General features: G+C 44.7%; 1 protein-coding gene across 5 annotated transcripts in view; it reads right to left on the bottom strand.

Moving 5' to 3' along the window:
* The window catches only part of LOC311110989 (E3 ubiquitin-protein ligase UBR2-like), a 44,573-nt gene that overhangs the window by 10,200 nt on the left and 17,204 nt on the right, over positions 1 to 17,169 (bottom strand). For all 5 annotated transcript variants that reach the window (XM_084153660.1, XM_084153661.1, XM_084153659.1 and 2 more), the window contains 21 exons: positions 15,742 to 15,794; positions 15,376 to 15,527; positions 15,073 to 15,227; positions 14,842 to 14,944; positions 14,388 to 14,497; positions 14,036 to 14,119; positions 13,750 to 13,931; positions 13,419 to 13,618; positions 13,063 to 13,156; positions 12,708 to 12,866; positions 9,607 to 9,698; positions 9,319 to 9,394; positions 9,012 to 9,160; positions 7,298 to 7,353; positions 7,084 to 7,180; positions 6,853 to 6,920; positions 6,494 to 6,629; positions 6,185 to 6,281; positions 5,900 to 6,030; positions 1,492 to 1,600; positions 1,272 to 1,328 (listed from right to left, as the gene is read on the bottom strand). In XM_084153660.1, coding sequence (XP_084009786.1) covers positions 1,272 to 1,328; positions 1,492 to 1,600; positions 5,900 to 6,030; positions 6,185 to 6,281; positions 6,494 to 6,629; positions 6,853 to 6,920; positions 7,084 to 7,180; positions 7,298 to 7,353; positions 9,012 to 9,160; positions 9,319 to 9,394; positions 9,607 to 9,698; positions 12,708 to 12,866; positions 13,063 to 13,156; positions 13,419 to 13,618; positions 13,750 to 13,931; positions 14,036 to 14,119; positions 14,388 to 14,497; positions 14,842 to 14,944; positions 15,073 to 15,227; positions 15,376 to 15,527; positions 15,742 to 15,794 — 2,360 coding nt within the window. The remainder of the gene's footprint in view (positions 1 to 1,271; positions 1,329 to 1,491; positions 1,601 to 5,899; positions 6,031 to 6,184; positions 6,282 to 6,493; positions 6,630 to 6,852; positions 6,921 to 7,083; positions 7,181 to 7,297; positions 7,354 to 9,011; positions 9,161 to 9,318; positions 9,395 to 9,606; positions 9,699 to 12,707; positions 12,867 to 13,062; positions 13,157 to 13,418; positions 13,619 to 13,749; positions 13,932 to 14,035; positions 14,120 to 14,387; positions 14,498 to 14,841; positions 14,945 to 15,072; positions 15,228 to 15,375; positions 15,528 to 15,741; positions 15,795 to 17,169) is intronic.

Below are 17,169 nucleotides of genomic sequence, written 5' to 3'. Positions count from 1 at the left end.
TGACGGAACACCCCCAGGTGGTGAGGGTAGGCAACAACAAATGTACCACGCTGACCCTCAACACGGGGGGCCCCCCCTCAGGAGTGCGTGCTTAGTCCCCTCCTGTACTCCCTCCCTGTTCACCCACGACTGCGTGGCCGTGCACGACTCCAACACTATCATTAGGTTTGCGATGACATGGTGGTAGGCCTGATCACCGATGACGATGAGACAGCCTATAGGGAGGAGGTCAGAGACCTGGCAGTGTGGTGCCAGGACAACAACCTCTCCCTCAAATGTCAGCAAGACAATGGAGCTGATTGTAGATTACAGGAAACGAGGTCCGAGCACACCCCTATTCACATCGACGGGGTTGTAGCGGAGCGGGTCGAGAGCTTCAAGTTCCTCAATGTCCACATCACTAAGGAGCTATCATTGTCCAAACACACCAACAGAGTCGTGAAGAAGGCACGACAACGCCTCTTCCCCCTCAGGAGGCTGAAAAGATTTGTCATGGGCCCTCAGATCCTCAAAAAGTGAAACAGCTGCACCACTGAGAGTATCTTGACTGGCTGCATCACCACTTGGTATGGCAACTACTTGGGTAGTAAACAGAAGATGGCAGATCCTCGAGCATAAACAGAAGATGGCAGACGGGCAGGCGTCCAACATGTAGAAATCGCTCTGCCACTGTTCACTCAATTTAAATTATTGTGAGAAAACAAGCACTTGAGAGTGTAGAGAATCATTGTACCATCTAAAATCACAGTGAAATATATTTTCAATAACTAACTATTTTCAGCTGTTTGAAGCTGGTGGACCAAACTAAAAGTACAAAGACTTCAGCGCGAGTCTCCACCGTGTTGCCGGGAAATGGGATGCGGGGGAGGGGGCCGAGTTTTTTATATTCAGCCTAAGTGTTGTTGCAATTCGCCTAGCTTTCTCTCAAGGGGGAAGCAAAGTTAGACATAGTACCTTTAATGTGCATATGATGGAAGTTAAAAGGTAAATACTATTTATTTCATGAAGAAAAAAATGCATTTACTAATATGCGACTATAATGACTGGCAAAACTACACTAAAATTGTCCAGAGTTTTAGTGGACTGATAAACTAAGAAGTATGAAATGACTAAAATGTGACTAAGACTAAAAGGTATTTTAGTCATAAAGACAAACGAAAATAGCTGCCAAAATTAACACTGTACCACACAAAATCATTTATACCAATATCCAACCTAAGTAATCAGAGTTTTCCACCCATCATATCAGACAGTAAAATAGCAGCACTGACCTCACGAGAACACCACCTCCCTGAAGGGTCTGTCGTAGACTTGGGTGAGAGCACCACCTACAGGACAGGAGGATACTAAATTAAAGAAACTTTCCCCCATCACATAGTGTGACTATGACATACAGTACATCAAATCAGCCATGTAGCTGGCACTTCTGAACCATTCAGAGGATACAAGAGGAGAAAAGACAGGTTACTGGCGCGCAAGAGAGACACTTACCCATGCAGTAATGGCTCCAGTAGCTCCTGTTGACTGTGGTAAAGCTGAAGCAGGTTGGAGGGCAGACTGAGGTATCCACACAGCACCTCCCACTGACCAGGACACAGAGCTAGAAGAGACAGAGTGAACATCAACAGTATGGCTCTGCTTGGTACAGTGTATGTGTTCAAAGATCAGTAAAATAATGTAAGAGTGAGTGAGAGATACACTTATATTCAAGTGTGTGTGTGTGTGTGTGTGTGTGTGTGTGTGTGTGTAGAGCTGTGCCTATCGTGGAATTAACCACAGTCACCGTTACAGTGGCTTGCGAAAGTATTCACCCCCCTTGGCATTTTTCCTATTTTGTTGCCTTACAACCTGGAATAAAAAAAATTGGGGTTTGTATCATTTGATTTACACAACATGCCTACCACTTTGAAGATGCAAAATATTTTTTTATTGTGAAACAGACAAGAAATAAGACAAAAAACAGAAAACTTAAGCGTGCATAACTATTTACCCCCCCCAAAGTCAATACTTTGTAGAGCCACCTTTTGCAGCAATTACAGCTGCAAGTCTCTTGGGGTATGTCTCTATAAGCTTGGCACATCTAGCCACTGGGATTTTGCCCATTCTTCAAGGCAAAACTGCTCCAGCTCCTTCAAGTTGGATGGGTTCCGCTGGTGTACAGCAATCTTTAAGTCATACCACAGATTCTCAATTGGATTGAGGTCTGGGCTTTGACTAGGCCATTCCAAGACATTTAAATGTTTCCCCTTAAACCACTCAAGTGTTGCTTTAGCAGTATGCTTAGGGTCATTGTCCTGCTGGAAGATGAACTCCGTCCCAGTCTCAAATCTCTGGAAGACTGAAACAGGTTTCCCTCAAGAATTTCCCTGTATTTAGCCACCATCCATCATTCCTTCAATTTTGACCAGTTTCCCAGTCCCTGCCAATGAAAAACATCCACACCGCATGATGCTGCCACCACCATGCTTCACTCTGTGGGGATGGTGTTCTCGGGGTGATGAGAGGTGTTGGGTTTGCGCCAGACATAGCGTTTTCCTTGATGGCCAAAAAGCTCAATTTTAGTCTGATCTGACCAGAGTACCTTCTTCCATATGTTTGGGGAGTCTCCCACATGCCTTTTGGCGAACACCAAACTTGTTTGCTTATTTTATTCATTAAGCAATGGCTTTTTTCTGGCCACTCTTCCGTAAAGCCCAGCTCTGTGGAGTGTACGGCTTAGTGGTCCCATGGACAGATACTCAAATTTCTGCTGTGGAGCTTTGCAGCTCCTTAAGGGTTATCTTTGGTCTCTTTGTTGCCTCTCTGATTAATGCCCTCCTTGCCTGGTCCATTAGTTTTGGTGGGCGGACCTCTCTTGGCAGGTTTGTTGTGGTGCCATATTCTTTCAATTTTTTAAAATAATGGATTTAAAAATGGTGCTCCGTGGGATGTTCAAAGTTTCTGATATTTTTTTATAACCCAACCCTGATCTGTACTTCTCCACAACTTTGTCCCTGACCTGTTTGGAGAGCTCCTTGGTCTTCATGGTGCCGCTTGCTTGGTGGTGCCCCTTGCTTAGTGGTGTTGCAGACTCTGGGGCCTTTCAGAACAGGTGTATATATACACTGAGATCATGTGACAGATCATGTGACACTTAAATAAAGTCCACCTGTGTGCAATCTAACTAATTATGTGACTTCTGAAGGTAATTGGTTGCACCAGATCTTATTTACGGGCTTCATGGCAAAAGGGGTGAATACATATGCACGCAACACTTTTCCGTTATTTATTTTTTAGAATTTTTGGAAACAAGTTATTTCTTTCATTTCACTTCACCAATTTGGACTATTTTGTGTATGCCCATTACATGAAATCCAAATAAAAATCCATTTAAATTACAGGTTGTAATACAACAAAATAGGAAAAACGCCAAGGGGGATGAATACTTTTGCAAGGCACTGTATAACAGTTCGAACTGAAAAATTAAGGCACGCTAATTGTCTCTCCTCTCTCCCCTCCTCTCTGCTGCTGCAGCAGTGGCCCACTCACTGCCAGTGGGGTGTTGTATTGCCTAGCAACCAAAGTAAACAATCTATCACGCAGTGGTCATGCCTTTGGGTCATGCATACAAACTTGGGGCTCGACTCAATCCATATAGCCAAAGTTCAGCGCTATAGTGCGACTGACATTTAAAGGCAATGTTCCCACGTTCACGGAGACTGCATTCACGGTAAATGCTGCATGTCGGCTCAATCGAAAATTCCATTTAAAATTGTAAGTGCGCTATAGCGCTGAACTTCGGCGAAATGGATTGAATCGAGCCCTTAACGTTTGCGAACTTAGTGGATTTCAACTTCGGTTTTTATAACATTGCCGATTCACTTTCGTTTATAAAATGTCCACACTCACCAAGCAGACAGAGTGGTGATTCAGGTCGGATTCTAGCATCTTTTTACACCTTTACAAACCTGAGAATTACTCGCACTGTAGCTGGTACAGATAATGCTAGCTATAGCATCAAAGGGAGTGCATTTTGAAGGAGAGAGTGTGCGTTGGGAGGAGATGGAAACAGTTGGATATCTAGACAGATTAAGGAAGCAAAATTGTTCATAATCATTCATTTACACTACCGCTATTGTGTAAAATATATCTACTACTTAAAAATAAAGTAGAAAATATTATTTAAAATTGATGGATTAAACGGTTACGGGAGTTATTTTATTTTAGGTCTTCATCCATAATCGTCGGTTACACAATTATACAATTACCGTGCCAGCCCTGGGTGTGCGTGCGCATGTACAGTGAGGGAAAAAAGTATTTAATCCCCTGCTGATTTTGTACGTTTGCCCACTGACAAAGAAATGATCAGTCTATAATTGTAATGGTAGGTTTAATTGAACAGTGAGAGACAGAATAACAACAAAAAAATCCAGAAAAACGCAGGTAAAATTTTTTATAAATTGATTTGCATTTTAATGAGGGAAATAAGTATTTGACCCCCTCTCAATCAGAAAGATGTCTGGCTCCCAGGTGTCTTTTATACAGGTAACGAGCTGAGATTAGGAGCACATTCTTAAAGGGAGTGCTCCTAATCTCAGTTTGTTACCTGTATAAAAGACACCTGTCTACAGAAGCAATCAATCAATCAGATTCCAAACTCTCCACCATGGTCAAGACCAAAGAGCTCTCCAAAGATGTCAGGGACAAGATTGTAGACCTACACAAGGCTGGAATGGGCTACAAGACCATCGCCAAGCAGCTTGGTGAGAAGGTGACAACAGTTGGTGCGATTATTCGCAAATGGAAGAAACACAAAATAACTTTCAATCTCCCTCGGCCTGGGGCTCCATGCAAGATCTCACCTCGTGGAGTTCCAATGATCATGAGAACGGTGAGGAATCAGCCCAGAACTACACGAGAGGATCTTGTCAATGATCTCAAAGCAGCTGGGACCATAGTCACCAAGAAAACAATTGGTAACACACTACGCCGTGAACGACTGAAATCCTGCAGCGCCCGCAAGGTCCCCCTGCTCAAGAAAGCACATATACAGGGCCGTCTGAAGTCTGCCAATGAACATCTGAATGATGCAGAGGAGAACTGGTGAAAGTGTAGTGGTCAGATGAGACCAAAATCAAGCTCTTTGGCATCAACTCAACTCGCTGTGTTTGGAGGAGGAGGAATGCTGCCTATGACCCCAAGAACACCATCCCCACCGTCAAACATGGAGGTGGAAACATTATGCTTTGGGGGTGTTTTTCTGCTAAGGGGACAGGACAACTTCACCGCATCAAAGGGACGATGGACGGGGCCATGTACCATCAAATCTTGGGTGAGAACCTCCTTCCCTCAGCCAGGGCATTGAAAATGGGTCGTGGATGGGTATTCCAGCATGACAATGACCCAAAACACACGGCCAAGGCAACAAAGGAGTGGCTCAAGAAGAAGCACATTAAGGTCCTGGAGTGGCCTAGCCAGTCTCCAGACCTTAATCCCATAGAAAATCTGTGGAAGGAGCTGAAGGTTCGAGTTGCCAAACGTCAGCCTCGAAACCTTAATGACTTGGAGAAGATCTGCAAAGAGGAGTGGAACAAAATCCCTCCTGAGATGTGTGCAAACCTGGTGGCCAACTACAAGAAACGTCTGACCTCTGTGATTGCCAACAAGGGTTTTGCCACCAAGTACTAAGTCATGTTTTGCAGAGGGGGTCAAATACTTATTTCCCTCATTAAAATGCAAATCAATTTATAACATTTTTGACATGCGTTTTTCTGGATTTTTTTGTTGTTATTCTGTCTCTCACTGTTCAAATAAACCTACCATTAAAATTATAGACTGATCATGTCTTTGTCAGTGGGCAAGCGTACAAAATCAGCAGGGGATCAAATACTTTTTTCACCTCACTATATGTTGTAGTTACCATGCAGCTCTGGGGGTGTAGGAACTCCGTTAAGGTGGTGGAAGAACAGTGCTGCTCCTCTCAGGTAGGGTAGGATGCCAGTCTTCACACAACGCCACAGGTGCCAACCAGAGCCCACCTCAGGCAGGGAACTGTCACCACACACACACCACACATTATAAACCACACTCACAGCATGGGTTTAAGCACAACGTGTATTACCATGACGATACGGAGGAAAAGATGGCTGCTTGGTGGACAGGGTAGGTGAGTGTGTATTCTGGGGAGTTCCCAGTGTTGCCTCACCTGCCCAGGTGTGTTCTGAGGGTGTTGTAGAGACAGCAGATGGCCTCCTCCTCCTCCCTCTCTGCTCCCTCACTCTCCTGCTCCATGGTCACCTCCTCTGTTGACGCACAGAATGTACATGTTTGTTCCTTTCTCTATGCCATACAAACATGTTTTCCATTTGACAGTGGTTAACTTCCAACGACTTGTAACTACTCTCTCTTCAACTATCCAAAGGTATGATCTTAGCTGGTGTTGAGAGAACTTTAATATGCATGCAGACACATTTTCACACACCCTGTCCAGGTGTAGGGTGCGCTCTCTTCTTACCTGGGCCTGACGTGAGCAGTATCTGGACCATGTGAGCCACAGTGATGAGGTGGAAGAGGTGCAGCTGGACAGCGTCCACACTCAGCCCTGACGAGTCCTGGGAGTGGACAGATCCGTAGGACAGCACCACACTCACCTGAGAGAGGGATCGGTGTTGACTTTACACTTATACACGATGTAAAAGGTTTTATGGTAAGAGTCAACAATGGGTTTGATTATGATCTGGGAGCCCAGAGACCTGATATGCCACTTGTCATGCATGTCTGTATGGCTGATGGTATTATTGATGTGTTGATGATCATTTGAGGTCTTTGCGGATATGTAGTCGCTCGGGGGGGGGGGGGGGGGGGGGCACTCACCAGCAGGTGCAACATGTCTATGTCCAGGATACAGGGAGAGGTCTCCACCTGGGGGTCTGGAATTAATGCTACAGAAACACACACATTCCATCAATGTAACTATAAAACTCAAATCCCTAGACCAAAAAAAGCCTCAACATATGCAACATTAACACATGTGAATTTGAATTCAGGCACTGAAAAGGCCAGCCTACTGGTCCTGCAGCCGCCTGTTGACAGTGTCTGCCCTACCTGCTACCAGTCTTATGAAGTGGCCCTGCACAGAGGGCTGAGAGGCTGCAGTCCAACACGCTGAGCCAAACCTGGCAAGGGAGCTCAGGCAGTCATCCTGCACACACAAACACCAGTGTCAAATATGTCTTAGCACCTCTCCACATAACACTACTTCCTATAAGACTCCTGTCCACTGACTCATAGGTTAGAAGGAGAGGTTGTCGTCGTTTACCTGTCTACAAGGTAAACTTCCAAATAAAGGCTTCTCCTCGTCCACCAACAGTCGCTCTGCAAAATGAAAAATGAAATAAAAAAGTCAGTTGAACATCACAACAAGGGAGTCTATGCTCTGGTTGTGTTTGGACATCTGTGGACCATTCTCAGCATTTGAAACGTATGAATTGACCCATTAAATAACGAAGAACTAGGGCTGTGGCGGTCATGACATTTTGTCAGCCGGATATTGTAATTCAAAAGACTGCCGGTCTCACGGTAATTTACTGTTAATTAACATAAACACATTTAGCATCTCCAGGCCTCCATGCATACAAGCCACTGATGCACATCTTTGGAACATCTACATTTAAAAAAGTCTAATAAATACATTGAATTTACACCATCACAATAATTCATTATTTCTTGTAGTCAGGTCTAAATAAACATTATGATATGAAGAGAATGTATTTCAGAAGAACAGAATATGAGTTGGCCTACTGTAGGCCTATGTTATCTGGCTATGCTCCATACCGTAGGCTGTAGGCTTTTAGCTGACAAGATATGCTTAAAAGTCCCATGACATTATTTTATTTTATTTTATCTGATTTTATAGTAAGAAGAATATAATTGAACTTAACTGAATAAAATAGAAAGTATATTTTTCCCATTACAGAGCGAGTGCGCATATGAAGTGGATATGTTGAGCGTAAAAGTGGTCCTCTGTAGCTCAGCTGGTAGAGCACGGCGCTTGTAACGCCAAGGTAGTGGGTTCGATCCCCGGGACCACCCATACACAAAAAATAAATGTATGCACGCACGACTGTAAGTCGCTTTGGATAAAAGCGTCTGCTAAATGGCATATTATTATTATTATTATTATCATAATTTGAAACATGTCCTATATGCTTGATTGAGAGTTATTTGGCAATATTAGTTGTGATTGATACAAACCTTAGAAGGTCTTAGAAATCAAAACACTCATGGGCTGCATGGTGCAACGATAGGCTATTGATGATTTGAGAAAGTAGCAAAAAAAGCTTGTGCCTTGTTCCTTGCCTCAGGCTGCACAGCTGTTCTCTCATCAAGTCATCATATTTTCACCCATCAGACTATTCTCAATTGAATCTTGTCTTTACTAATATGTCAAATTAGGTTCGATTTAGAATGGCCCATTATCAAATGGGCAGGATTTGTTTACTTTTGGAGTACAGGCTAGACCAATTATGTACCAAAGACATTTTAAAATCAGTTTTGTTTTATGTTTTTCTTCCATATGTAACATGCAGTAGTCTATGTATTGTATAACGGCACAGTGATAATTTTTATAAAATTAATTTTTTTTCGGGCTTGGCCTCATAAGCGTTTTGAATGAATCATCACTGTAGAAAGCGCAGTACATTTCATTTCATTGTGTTCGGCTTTGAAACAACCATGTTTTACACCGTTTCAACCTGCTGTTGAAGTTCTTTCTTCAAATTGATCATCACAGTGAGGTGAGTTTTAAAAGTATGACTGCCGGTGTGACGGTAATACAGTCACTAGACTTAACTCAATCCCACATGTGCACCTTTGATATGGGTTTTATATCACCTTAAACTACGTTGGTTCTCTCATTCTTTTAATTCATCTTGTTTTCTGTCTGTGTGTGTCTGTGTGTGTGTCTGTGTGTGTGTCTGTGTGTGTCTGTGTGTGTCTGTGTGTGTGTCTGTGTGTGTGTGTATGTGCATTACCTATAGACTGGATGGTGTAGGCACAGCTGCCCCAGCACATGATGGGGACGCGGGGGTCCTGCTCATTGGGGTGCACCTTAAGGCCAACTTTGTAGGTCGCTGTCCCAAACGTTGTCAGCATCTCCTTTATGGTGCTGGAGTAGGGACTCCTGAAGAGACGGGTAGGTGAACAAAATCCAAATCAGAGGAAACCACAAACTAACCCAAAGATGTCTTGGTTTACTCTGAGACGTCGTCACCTGCCCTGCACCCAAATAGCTCTCTCTCATAACTCGGGTTACAGTGTCAGTCATGAGCAGTCACTTACGTGGGAGTGTAGTCTACTCTGAAACCCTCAGGGGCAGGGCACCCCTCTTCTACCGTCTCTTCAACAGCGTCAACACCTACACACACATCACACAGTTTAGTGACATAACATGAATGCATAGACACATTCTGTCGTATCACTTTCAGAAACACTTTCATCTCAATGCTGATATATTGTGATCGCTAATGATGAATTAAAACAGACATGGCGGAGCATGTCTGGTGTTATGTTACAGTATGAATGGGTGGTGCTATGATAAGAATGATCTGTGCAGGAAGGAACACTCACTGATGGGCTGGAGTTTCCTGTGGGCAGAGTGCATGGCCTTGATCTGCTGACCACTGGTCTTTAGCCACTGACCCAGACCAGGCTGCTCACAACTGGAGAGAGGAAATATTGAAGCGGACTGGACAATGCACTGACCTACTCATTGTCACACTTATTGATAAGCATACAAATATGGGCTGGCCATTGCTTCTTCATTTGACATGCTAAAAACAAGACTGTTGGTATACACTGAGTGTACAAAACATTAGGAACATCTTAATATTGCATTGCACCCCCTTTTGCCCTCAGAACAGCCCCAATGGACTCTACAAGGTATTGAAAGCGTTCCACAGGGATGCAGGCCCATGTTGACTCCAATGCTTCCCACAGTCGTGTCAAGTTGGCTGGAGGTCCTTTGGGTGGTGGACCTTTCTTGATACAGTGGGGAGAACAAGTATTTGATACACTGCCGATTTTGCAGGTTTTCCTACTTACAAAGCATGTAGAGGTCTGTAATTTTTATCATAGGTACACTTCAACTGTGAGAGACGGAATCTAAAACAAAAATCCAGAAAATAACATTGTATGATTTTTAAGTAATTAATTTGCATTTTATTGCATGACATAAGTATTTGATCACCTACCAACCAGTAAGAATTCCAGCTCTCACAGACCTGTTAGTTTTTCTTTAAGAAGCCCTCCTGTTCTCCACTCATTACCTGTATTAACTGCACCTGTTTGAACACGTTACCTGTATAAAAGACACCTGTCCACACACTCAATCAAACAGAATCCAACCTCTCCACAATGGCCAAGACCAGAGAGCTGTGTAAGGCTGGGATGGGCTGGGCTACAGGACAATAGGCAAGCAGCTTGGTGAGAAGGCAACAACTGTTGGCGCAATTATTAGAAAATGGAAGAAGTTCAAGATGACGGTCAATCACCCTCGGTCTGGGGCTCCATGCAAGATCTCACCTCGTGGGGCATCAATGATCATGAGGAAGGTGAGGGATCAGCCCAGAACTACACGGCAGGACCTGGTCAATGACCTGAAGAGAGCTGGGACCACAGTCTCAAATAAAACCATTAGTAACACACTACGCCGTCATGGATTAAAATCCTGCAGCGCACGCAAGGTCCCCCTGCTCAAGCCAGCGCATGTCCAGGCCCGTCTGATGTTTGCCAATGACCATCTGGATGATCCAGAGGAGGAATGGGAGAAGGTCATGTGGTCTGATGAGACAAAAATAGAGCTTTTTGGTCTAAACTCCACTCGCCGTATTTGGAGGAAGAAGGATGAGTACAATCCCAAGAACACCATCCCAACCGTGAAGCATGGAGGTGGAAACATAATTCTTTGGGGATGCTTTTTTGCAAAGGGGACAGGACAACTGCACCGTATTGAGGGGAGGATGGATGGGGCCATGTATTGCGAGATCTTGGCCAACAACCTCCTTCCCTCAGTAAGAGCTTTGAAGATGGGTCGTGGCTGGGTCTTCCAGCATAACAACAACCCGAAACACACAGCCAGGGCAACTAAGGAGTGGCTCCGTAAGAAGCATCAAGGTCCTGGAGTGGCCTAGCCAGTCTCCAGACCTGAACCCAATAGAAAATCTTTGGAGGGAGCTGAAAGTCCGCATTGCCCAGCGACAGCCCCGAAACCTGAAGGATCTGGAGAAGGTCTGTATGGAGGAGTTGGCCAAAATCCCTGCTGCAGTGTGTGCAAACCTGGTCAAGACCTACAGGAAACGTATGATCTCTGTAATTGCAAACAAAGGTTCCTGTACCAAATATTAAGTTCTGCTTTTCTTACTGGTTGGTAGGTGATCAAATACTTATGTCATGCAATAAAATGCAAATTAATTACTTTAAAATCATACAATGCGATTTTCTGGATTTTTGTAATTACAGACCTCTACATGCTTTGTAAGTAGGAAAAACTGCAAAATCGGCAGTGTATCAAATACTTGTTCTCCCCACTGTACATACGGGAAACTGTTGAGCGTGATAAACCCAGCAGGTTTGCAGTTCTTGACACACACCAGTGTGCCTGGCACCTACTACCATATCCTGTTCAAAAGCACTTCAAGCTTTTGTCTTGCCCATTCACCCTCTGAATGGCACACATACACAATCCATGTCTCAACTGTCTCGAGGCTTAAAAATATTTCTTTAACCTGTCTCCTCCCCTTCATCTACACTGATTGAAGTGGATTTAACAACTGACATCAATAAGGGATCATAGCGTTCACCTGGATTCACCTGGTCAGTCGATGTCAAGAAAAGAGCAGTTCCTAATGTTTTCTACACTCAGTGCAGATGCATCAGAGCCATTCTTTGATTAATATTTATCAGAACATATTTTATTTTACAATAATGACCTGAATTGTATAAAAATAACCAAAAACATACATTCGCTAGCATGGTCTTTTTTCTTTTAAATCGTGGAAAACTTTTCTCAGCCCTCTATGTGAAAGTGTAAATTGTCCGAATGACCTCTGTAGTTTTGGAGGTGACGACTGAGCCTTAGTGCCGAGTGAGCCTTGACCTCGTGTGAGAGTGAAGTGGTACTGTTGACGTCAGAACTCTTGAAGGGAACTAAACTGGTTTAACTGGGGGGGGTGGACTGGTTGGAGGTGAAGGAGAGGCGAGGGACCAGAGGGGGTTCCATCACGTGACAACCACTAATCAATGTGTGGTCGCTGTGATCCTGTATCCACTACCAGTCAAGTGTGGTTTCCTGACCGAGGGTGCATCTCAGTAGTCTTAAGTGGCTTCCTCTCTTCCCCTTCCTCTGCACTGATCTGAAGGAACTGGACGGGTGAAAGCAAATTCCCATTGAGAATTCACTATAGGCCTTCTGAAAATTATGGATAGGTGAAAGCAGATGAGCACAGATAAAGGAAAGGAAACCAAATTAGACTATGAGAGATGCACCCCAAATTAACACGCGCGTGTCCTCTGTAGCTAAGTTGGTAGAGCATGGCGCTTGCAACACCAGGATAGTGGGTTCGATTCCAGGGGTCACCCGTAAGTAAAATGTATGCAGCATGACTAAGTCGTTTGGGTAAAGGCGACTGCTAAAAAGGCATATCTTTTTATAATATAGTGTGATTGGGTACCTGCTGGAGCCCTTGGCGCGGGGGAGCAGGGGAATGACGGTGTTACTGAGGCACTCGCACAGCGGACACAGGAACTCCCCGTTTCCCACATCGTAGCTGGTGTGGACACGCAGTCGCTGCTGACGCCGCTGCTCCTTGGCCTGCACCGCCTCAAAGTACCTGCACACACACACAGGAGATGAGAACTATTGAGTTCTTTTCCAGATACCCAACCAACAGTCAACTCTACAGGCCCACTGAATCCTTCCACCTCAAGATCCAAACCTTCCATTTTACACAACCCCCTGTATGTGTCATAGTGCCCTGCCCCAGCTCTGTATGCCCAGTGTATTGTAGAACCCTGAGTCTGGCTCACCTCTGCCAACAGTGAGAGTGCATGATATGGCCACAGCTGCCTGTGTGGGTGCCAAACGACAGGTCAGGGTGCATGAAGAGAGGGTCGTAATGCTCTGGAAAACATAAGCAGGTAAGTCAAGCAATGCTAGTATATCATTCACGGACAAAAAAACAAATAAAGACTATACATCCTCCAATCTGTGGTCTAGGGGGTAGGATGAAGTTGCCTCTTGACACTGATCTAAGGTCAGTTTAACATTTCCTCCACCCAATAGTTAAGGTTAGGACTTGAGGGAAGGTACGCTGATCCTAGATCTGTACCTAAGGGCAACTTCTACTCATCTGTGACCTAAGGCCCTTCAGTTTCTCTCTCACCGGGGTCGTGCGGCGGTCTTTTGCGGTTCTTGGACATGACGGTGGAGCGCTGGACGAAGGCAGCCAGCACCATGGCCTTGCCGTCAGCCCTGATCTCCTGCTCCTCCTGGCACAGGATACACGTCACCACCTGCCTCTTCTCCCTGGGACAAGACCGCCTGGGGCCCACACACACCAGGGCTGCGTCTGATGAAGTGGGGCTGCAGGAGAGAGAGGGGGGCAGGTGAGAGACAGCTTATAGAGTTTGATTGAGTTTAGGGTGGGGATTGAGCGGTGAAATACAAGTTTGTTTGTGTGGTGGGGTGTGTGTGTGTGTGTGTGTTGTCAGTACCTGTGCTCCAGTGAGGAAGAGGTGGAGGCATCCAGCTCCTCTAGACTCTGCTGGAACAGCTCCTTGTTCTCATTGATAAAGTGTCTCTGCATCTCTGACATCTGGGCCATGATCTTCTCCCTGCGCAGGCGAGCCATCTCCATCTTCCTCTTCCTCTCTGCCTTGTCCTTGTCACACACCATCTGTAGGAAGGGAAGACACAGATGCAATATATTTTTCTATTCAATTCATGAGAAACTAAATAAATGCCACTAGGTGCAACTCCTCTTAGATGTGCTAGACCCACCTCTTCCTGACCGTGGCTCCCGCTGGCAGTCACTGTACAGGTGAAGGCGGTCAGCTCCCGTATCGTCTTAATGCTGGCCACCGTCTGCACAGGGACACAATAATATTACCTCATAATATTACCTCGTCAAAAAGTGAGAAATCAATATAAAACACAAGAATACATCTTTCTATTTTATCTGACAGAAGTAATCATGGATATGCATTTGTCATGATGACCACTAGTTGCATGCTGCCCTATGCTGCCTCCTGGTGGCCATGGCATGTACATTATTGCAGTGTACCAACTCAAACACTAGGTGTCTTCTATGAGAGTTGCATTGGTAGGGGAGGTTGTAATAATGTTGACCCACCTTGAGGATCCAGCGGATCATGTCCTTGTGGACCTCCAGGTGATGGGCGTTCTGTAGGTTCTCCAGGAGGGCCAGGACACTGGCTGTGTTACTGGGGGCTTCCCCTGGGCCTAGGATACACCCACATACTGGACAGTTACATACACTTGTTAAAAAGTCATGGAAATCTTACTAATGTCGCAACAACAACAAAAAAGATGGGTCATTCAAAATGTCAACCTTGACAGTGTGCAGGTCAAGTTTGACAGTTTGAATGACCATATTATTCTTAGAGCAACATCCCTAAGATTTCTCTCGTTCAGTTTTGCAGATAGTTTCAGAGTGAGAGAGTTAGCAAAACAGGTTCTGGATTTCAGGCTAACATTTCACTCCCTGTACTCAGTGTCATGTTTAGCATGACAAGGACTGGAACGATAACTCAGACTGGTACCCAGGCTAAGCGGGACTGACTTACGGGAGATTTTGAGGGTGAAGTTGAAAGAGACGTCATTGTCTTCACTGCTGTTCTCTAACTGCTGCTGTTCCTCAAGTAGACCCATACCTATTAGGTGCAGTACCTAAACAGACATACGGTTATGGACAGAGATGCTTCTAATGGGCCTACAAATAAACATGGTAAGACACTAACACACTTTCTCTAACACACACGCGCGCGCACGCACAGTGTGATTCTGGTCCCCCTCACCCTCTGCAGCATGGACTCAGACCAGTGCCCTCCGCTGGGCTCCACGGCCCACTGCAGCACGGCTCCCAGCATTCCAAGCAGCACGTCACACTGCAGAATGTTCACCAGGCTGGCAAACAGCGGGGAGAACAGGGGTAGTACCGGAGGATGCAGGGCTACAACAAACAAAAAGGAGCCCTTGATAGAGACAGCTGAACGACCACAACCAATCACCACAATGTCTGCAATAATTACATAATCAATTCCATTTTAAGATGTGCTTCATGTATACAAGGCAAGTGTTTTCTCTTTGAGACTCTTTACCCGTGTCCTCTCCATTCTGTCTCTTCAGCTTTCTCTGAGCTTCCTCTGCCTTGGACTGGTCAGCTCGGGAGTAGTGGTGGAAGTAGAGGTTGAACTGCTTGGCACACTCTGGCCTGAGCTCATACAGCCCTCTGCCTGTCACGCCAGGCTTCCTGTGGGCACAAAGGACATGAGTGACCAACATGTTACACAACTGGACACAATAGGTGCATCATACATATCTAATATGGGCGCATCATACATATCTAATTGTCTGATCTTTATTCAGCCAAGTCACCATGAACAAACTCTTTCACATTAATAACCTGAGTGGTCAGGAGGTCAGTTTAAACATCATGTAACAAACAACTAGAGAAAGCTACTTACTTAAACGAAGCAACACAGTCGATCACTCTCTCCATACCAGTCTCCTTGTTCTCCTAAAGAAGGGATAGATTAAAGTGACATATTAGAGCTGGGGTTGCCTTTATAATAGCCTTGTTTCTTGCTGTGTGTAGCTGTCACTTGGGCCAAGCTTAAGCTCTCAGTGGCCTTGTGGTTAGAGTGCAGTGGCAGCTGATTGGCTGAATACCCAGGGCGCAAGGTGGATGGACTTGTCAACAAAGCAGCATGACAGTCCATTTACTTTGTGCGGTTATAATTTATGCTATGAAATCCTGCAATTTCATTTGGGCAGTTCCCCCTCATAGGAAATTGCTGGCAAAAACAATCCAAACGATTTCTGCACGGCCTATGCACCCACAGAGGCGGAGCTGCTGCTGCTGGCAGTCACACTGAGGGGCAGAGTAGTAAGTAAATGAACAGCTTGTTTTGAACAATATATATTTGAAATAAGAAAATGCACACATTTAATCGCAGTTTTACGCGCATTTAAAACAATCTATATATACACACACACTAAACAAAAATAAAACGCAACATGTGAAGTGTTGGTCCCATGTTTCATAAGCTGAAATAAAAGATCCCAGAAATGTTCCAAAAGTACAAAAAGCTTATACTTATACATCAAGCTTCCTCGCACTACAGAAACAGGATAGGCTGACTTGCGTTCCGGCTAACACAAGCCAAAGTTTGTGCAAATGTACTTAATCTCTTGTAGACAGACTACATAAACATATGACCAAATTACACAAAGTTTTAGTTCTGGGTTAACTGAGATTAGGCCAAGACAGACTAGCTTTTGCACATCTTCTGCACTGCTTAGGTTCACCACTAGGTGTCAGGGTATTCAAAGAGATACTGATTTTTCCAATTGCAGTGAAAACGTCTCATCCAAAGCTCCAGATGGTGTGTAGATCATGGGAAATGGGAGCATTCAAAGCCCATGCCACGACAGCTTATGTCACTAGTTAAATATTGTTGGCTATGACTCCAAGGGATATTCCAAGTGAAAACTGCAGACGGGCAGTCAGCCTGAACTTACGTGTGGTGAAAAAGGGAGTGAGAGAGCGAGAGAAGGGGAGAGAGAGAGTGAGAGAGAAATATAGTCAGAGCGAGGAAGAAGGAGAGAGAGAGAAACAGAGACTAAATAACAAAGGTGGGTTAAAGCAACAAACAAAAAAATCCCATGACTGAAACTTAAGTTGATCTCAGATCGTCTGGAAAACGTATGACCGATTTGTTTGTCAAAATCAATTCGCGGCCCAGAAAACAGGCAGTTGTTTGGTCCATTATCATTTCTACATACTTTCTATTGTTTTAGACATTCAAGTGTGGCCTGGAGTGTTTAACCCAAAATAATCACCACACCCCCCCTCCCCCCTCCAAAAAACAAACATGTTTACTCAAATCTCA

This window comes from Coregonus lavaretus (genome assembly GCF_964263955.1).
Source record: "Coregonus lavaretus genome assembly, chromosome: 36".
Lineage (NCBI taxonomy): Eukaryota > Metazoa > Chordata > Actinopteri > Salmoniformes > Salmonidae > Coregonus > Coregonus lavaretus.
This window is presented reverse-complemented; position numbering and strand designations above follow the sequence as displayed.